Genomic DNA, 6,190 nt, shown 5'->3' with positions numbered 1-6,190 from the left:
TGTAATGAATTTGGAAAATCCTTAGTTGTGGTAAGCTAAAGAAGTGGAGGTAGGCAATTGGGGCTGAGCCACTTTAAATTTTGGAGTCTCTATTGTTTGACATCTTTCCTTTATTTTTTTAATAACCAATTCACCCACCTCTTGGTGATTATTGATCCTAACGAACTGTTTGGTCTAACTAATAATATTATAAAAATATTGGGAACAAAATTTTCTAGAAATTAAAAAATATTGATTAAATCATATATTTAGACATAATATAGGGACTAATGGTTAAATTATACATTTTTATAATATAAAGCAAAAAGGAAAACTGGTACATGTGTCAAAAGGAAGGCCCTTTCTTTTATATTATACCAGCATGATTCTCTCTCTTCACAATGTGTTGATTATTTGTTTGTGTCAAATTATGATGTACGAATTTGAATGCTAAATTATACTCTAATTCTACTTTTGAGTTTCAAAAATTTAGACTCTATGCTTTTTTAATTTAAAAACTTAGGTCCAATTGTTACAACGGTTAAATTTTTTCTATTAAATTCACTAATGTGACATTTTGAGTTTTTTTAAAAAAAGCACTTGTTAATCTTGTAACAAAAAAATAACATTGAAAATGCTTATATGAGATTTTTCTTAAAAATGTTCATTCAAACTTGTCATAATAAAATAAATTTTTTTGTTGGAATATTGTTCCTAGGAAAAATTGACGTTAGCATTTTGATTTAAATAATTAAGAATTTAGACCATAGACATATTAGAAGGATAAATTGCAAAAAATAAAAATGGGGAGAGAAAGAAAGGCAGCATGGTTTGGCCGCCACGTGTAAGTAAAAGGACATTTTTATATATAGTTAATAGTATGATTCTCACTTTGGGTTTATTATTTGTTTGTGTCAAACTATGAAATACAAATTTGACTGTTAAATTATTTTCTGATTGTACTTTTAGTTTTTGAAATTTAGACCTTCTATTTTTTAATTTAAAAATTTATGTCCAATAACTACCACGATTAATTTTTTTTATTAAATTCATTAATGTTAACTTTTAAAATTAAAAAAAGAAAAGAAAAGAAAAGAAAGTCACTTGCTATTCATGTAACAATAAAAATAACATTAAAAATGTTTATATGAATTTTTTCTTAAAAACATTCATTCGGACTCATCATGATAAAATAATTTTTTTGTTAGAATATTATTCTTAAAAAAATTGACGACAACATTTTAATTGACATAATTAAAAATATTGAATATTTAGACTAACTAATGGCATTATAAAAATAGAAGACTAAAACTAAAATTTTATAAGTTAAAATAACATTATAAAAATACAATGAACAAGTTACATTAGAAATTAAAGTATAACAGTTAAATCACAAATTTAGGCATAATAAATAGATTAAACTTGAAATTTAATCAATTTTCTAAAACTAAAAAAAAAAGTAGATAAAACTGACGGAAACCTTAAAAAAATTGAAAATCACAAGTTAACCTCTAAGACTTAGTGTTCAAATTGTATTTAATTATGTAATATAGTGTTCAAATTGTATATAATTATGTAATATTTCAACTAAAAAGTTAATCATATTAACTATTTAAGCTAATTAATAACATTATAAAAATATAAAGACCAATTTATATTAAAAATTAAAATATAGAAATTAAATCTCTAATTTAAACATTTTAGAGGTGCCAAACCTGAAGTTTTACCATTTTGGTAAAATGTAACGAAAAAAAAATAAAGAGCACAGTTTAACTGCCACGTGTAAGTAGAAGGAAGGTCCAAAAGGAACTCCGAGATATAGATTACCAAGGACTTTAAAAAGAAAATAAAGTACATCCTTTTTATATTTAAATTCATTTGAATGCTGTCTACCAAGCCTAGTAACTCTGCAATATGGTAGAATGACAATAGTTTCCAAGGGCTCAAATCAAGGATCATTTATCCCTCTCCAATTATCAATTGTAGTGAATACAATACAAAGCGTTGACAACATACAATTAAATCCATCAAAAAAAAAACAGGTAGTATAATAATTAAATTTCAGCTAAACCAAAACTAAAACTATTCTTGGAACATACTACAAAAAGCGTTGTTGAATTTCAATACAAGTCTGGGTATAACACCACTTGTTTTCTCATGGACAAAACCAAAGCTGCGTTTTTGTCATGCCTGCAAATAGAAAAGGGAATAAGTTACTACTTACAAGTATAAACAATCTAGCAGGAAATATCAGAAATCAATGAATGAATAGCAAGCTGTGTTACACAGGCTCAGCTGTGTATGTGTCTAGAACATGTTTAATTTATTTTATTGTTTTTTAAGTTCTTTCATGTATTTGGAAGTTCTTATACCCATAGCCGAATATAAATATATATACACGAACACAGATATTGGACACTGGCACATAAAAGAAAACGAAAATAAAGTCTAGAAAACTTAAATGGCAAACTATGTTACCCGAACTCGAGTGTGGGTACATGTCTGATGCAAAGCATGTTTTGATTTGTCCAAGGTTTTTCATGCATGGAGGATAATACTCTAGAACCCATATTTGAATGTGTATTGAACACAAATATCAAACACCAGTTCGTACAAAAAAAGAAGTCTAGGTAATATAGAGATGACAAGTAATACTTGGCTCTCTATTCAATAATCAGAGTTAGGAAGTTGATACAAAACAATGTATTTATCTAACCGAATTGCATGCATTTCTACATAAAGTAAAAACTAGGCTATCAGATAGGAGCTCACAGGACCTCAAGAAGATGGAAGACAGGACAGGCACAATGACAAGAATCAATTTCCCACCATAAAAGCTGTAGAAAAAGTAACAATAATAAAGAAAAGTACAATTAGATCTTGGTCACAATCAATAAACCTGTTGCTTTCTCTTTTTTGGTCTCCTCTTTCTACGTGGCTTACGAGCATCAGAATTGGAACTTAAATTACTACTGTTTCCTGTCTTTGAGTTTGAGGATCCCCCTGCCTTAAAGGAAGAACCACTTCTGCTATTTGATGCATTGCTTGATGCAGACATTTCAGCTCTTCGCATGGATGAATTTCGGCTAGATGAAGATCCAAACCTTGATTTTGCATGTACTGAATTTGAAAAGGAATTAGATGATGGCCTGGGAGGTGGCATCAAAGCTCTGGCAGAAACCTGTCTCTGTTATAAGTTGAAGCAGGAACAAAATGAAAGGTAGAAGTGTCAAGTTAAAATCAATTATTTTCTTACTTAAGATGCAACTATTGAAGTTGATACTGAACCTGATTCCTTTCATCACTAGACATGCCAGATGCTGCTTTTCCAGAAGCACTAGAAGCCTGTTCCCTGTGCATAAAATGCATACATGTTTGACTGCACTTTTCATCATAACAAAAAGAATGGATTAAGTTTAAGATCTTATCATAATTAGAAAGAGTTAAATCCAAATAGAATCTACATCTTTTGCCAATGAAAGAGTCAACAGTGATAATGGCTCCATGTTCATGTGAAAAGTTTTTACCAGCAGCATCAGTCCAGTTATATCTGTACCTTACCCCGTTTTTACATGTGACAAATAAAATCAACAATGGGAAAAAAAATACCAACAACTAGATATAGACAAAAGTTCAAATTAATACAAACAGCAAAGTTAAATTCAGTAGTTCAACTCGCAGATGCAACATGTACCTGGTACTTTTATCTGTCCATTCATCATCTGCATCAGCTTCATCACTTGAGGTTCCAGTCAAAAAGAAATCATCATCACTCAAATCCAACAGTCCATCATCCTCACTCCCTGTTTCTGTTAAGTGAATTCCAAACAGAAGAAATCATTTTTTTTAACATAACAATACAAGTTAATAACAACAATTTAAGCAGGCACAATAACATGTAGTAAGAGAAACATGTCACATCCATAACTAGTTATATAGATTGGGCTAAAAACATGCTCACAGACTACAACCAGTACTCAGAAGAGTTTTCTTTGCGGCATTTTACCATTATGTGAGTTTCAGTGCAATTGCAATGAGACCTTTATTCTAAAATGTTTAATTACAATATTCTAAATAATCAAGCAACTAAGTCACTTCATAGAGAATAATGTCGCTAGCTATGGTGAAGAGAAAACGCACCTTCCATATCTTTCCCACTGGCAGCAGCAGCAATTAAGTTGGCTTTTATCTGCTTCCGCAATCTATTTCTCCTATCAACTATGTCTGAATCATCACCTCCAGTAAATAAAGATACATATTTCTCGGTCTTAGGGAAAAACTGCATTAGCAAATGATAAAAAAAAAAGAAGAAGAAGAAAACTTCAGCTTTGCATGGTTTAGCAAAATTATGCTGACCTCAAGTGCCAATAGACGGTTAAATAACATTACCCTATCATTAACATTAAAAAGAATTTCTAATTTTCATTCAGAAGACTGCAAATATAAAAAGAACTAAATTTGCTATAAAGCTCACCCTAACATATTCAAGATCCTCTTTCAATTTAGAAAGCTGGTCAGCAATATCCACGTCTTGTGCCTGACCGGATGAAGTTCTTTGCAGCTTCTCCAAACGCCTAATCCTCCTTTCTATCTTTCTCCTCTCTTCAATAACGATTAAAAATTTACATATCAATGATTCATTACCAAATGAAGTAAATGCTATAACAATTTAAAAAGAAAATGAAAAGATAATAATAATTCTTTGCTTTTACCAAAAAACTTAATCTTTCTGTCCCTCAAGAAGATTTTTCGTTCCACAGCGAGTCGGTTGTGGATTTCTTGTTGTTTCTTAAGCCCTCCTAACTTTTTTTCTTGAGCCTCTCTAACTTCAGGTGGAAGATCCTTATATTACAATTTATAACAAAACTTAAAATCCTAAAAATGAAAATTTAAAGGAGAAAATGAAGGAGAACGTAGATGAAGAATACCTTTCGCAGCATGCGTTCAATGGAGCGTATCTGGTTCTTAAGAGAGGGGGCTTTGGGCTTCGGTTTCTTGTCGACGCCGGGTCCCTTGGATCGCCGACCGACGCGGTTCCCTTCGGCCATACGCCGCTTACCATAGCCACCGTGGGCCATGTTGCTTTAATCTTTTTTGTTCACTTTTTTTTTTTTGCGACTGTTGGTGCTGCTTTAGAGATTTTTATTTAACCTTAGGTTATCAGAAATTTTGATGGATTCGGTTTCTCAGTTTCCTGCTTGCCCTAGCAATTTCTGAACCAATTGAATTTTATTTTCTTATATCTATCTATATTTCCATTTAATATTACTATACAGATAATTTTGTCTTTCTATATTTTATATAACCTTTAAATAAAAGAATTAAAAACAACCTATTAAAAGATCAATCATGAGTTTAATAAATTTATAAACAATTTTTGTATCATTTTACCAATAATTATTAAATAAATTTTAAAGAAAAATATTTTTTATATATCATAGTGTGTAATTTAATACATATTTGATTAAAATTTTAAAAAAATGAGAATTGCATTACATTGAAAACTTTTTGAAGTTTTATTTTATTATTGTCATTTTTTAATTATTTTTTTATTAAGGTGTTTTAGGGATTATTTGTCTAAAATTTTAAATTCAAATATAATAATTTTCGAAGCCTTCTAAATTAGAGAGAGAAAGAAGTAGTATTATGGGAAAAATTACAAGGAGTTTAAGAAAATTAGAAGGAACTTGTCTCTATTTATAGAAGGAATTATTGGTCTAAAAATACTTAAAATACTATGCGTAACTGTTGAAAAATTTTATTTTATTTATCAATTCAAAAGGTTAGTGGAAAATGAAAATTTAGGGTATATTTTGTAACACTCAAAATTTTTTGGTGATATCGTACAAGATTCTTTTCGATGATTTTATTTATTAGTTTAATAATAAATTTAATTTTTATGTTCTTAATTGTTTTTGGTGAAAAGATAATCTAAAGGAAAAACAAGAGATGACAAAGAAGAACCAGGGAATAAAGAATCCTTAGTAATATCCTCTTATAAAGGTTTTTAAATCTCCAACGATGAGTCTTTAAATAAGCATAAATATTTCTCGTTTGTAAAGGCCATTTTAGCTAGAGTGACACTGCTTGATTATCCTTTCTACAAATATCTTGTATGAACCACTTTTTTTCTTAGAATAAAATATGTTGAATTCTCCTAACGAGAAAGATATTTGGACATCTAAATTACGATCACAAATGACTTTGCTTT

General features: G+C 29.6%; 1 protein-coding gene across 4 annotated transcripts; it reads right to left on the bottom strand.

Moving 5' to 3' along the window:
* Positions 1 to 1,919: 1,919 nt before the first annotated feature.
* On the bottom strand, positions 1,920 to 5,241 carry LOC107948913 (rRNA-processing protein EFG1). Of its 4 annotated transcripts, none has more exons than XR_005903373.1 (8): positions 4,908 to 5,210; positions 4,692 to 4,821; positions 4,454 to 4,581; positions 4,120 to 4,258; positions 3,674 to 3,788; positions 3,268 to 3,358; positions 2,752 to 3,166; positions 1,920 to 2,169 (listed from the first exon to the last, which is right to left on the bottom strand). XR_005903373.1 is itself a non-coding variant. In XM_041078937.1 (8 exons), the coding sequence occupies exons 1-8, from the start codon at positions 5,055 to 5,057 to the stop codon at positions 2,164 to 2,166; spliced, it is 1,020 nt and encodes a 339-aa protein (XP_040934871.1). In that variant the 5' UTR covers positions 5,058 to 5,241; the 3' UTR covers positions 1,920 to 2,163. The 4 variants fall into 4 exon arrangements, 2 of the variants coding, with proteins under 2 accessions (XP_040934871.1, XP_016739064.1); XR_005903374.1 differs by having other exon boundaries at positions 3,268 to 3,331; XM_041078937.1 differs by having other exon boundaries at positions 2,879 to 3,166; positions 3,268 to 3,331; positions 4,908 to 5,241.
* Between the last annotated feature and the right edge of the window lie 949 nt (positions 5,242 to 6,190).

Source organism: Gossypium hirsutum, chromosome A10 (assembly GCF_007990345.1).
Source record: "Gossypium hirsutum isolate 1008001.06 chromosome A10, Gossypium_hirsutum_v2.1, whole genome shotgun sequence".
In the NCBI taxonomy this organism is placed as follows: Eukaryota; Viridiplantae; Streptophyta; class Magnoliopsida; order Malvales; family Malvaceae; genus Gossypium; species Gossypium hirsutum.
The sequence above is the reverse complement of the archived record's forward strand: the minus strand, read 5'-3'. Positions and strand labels throughout refer to the sequence as shown.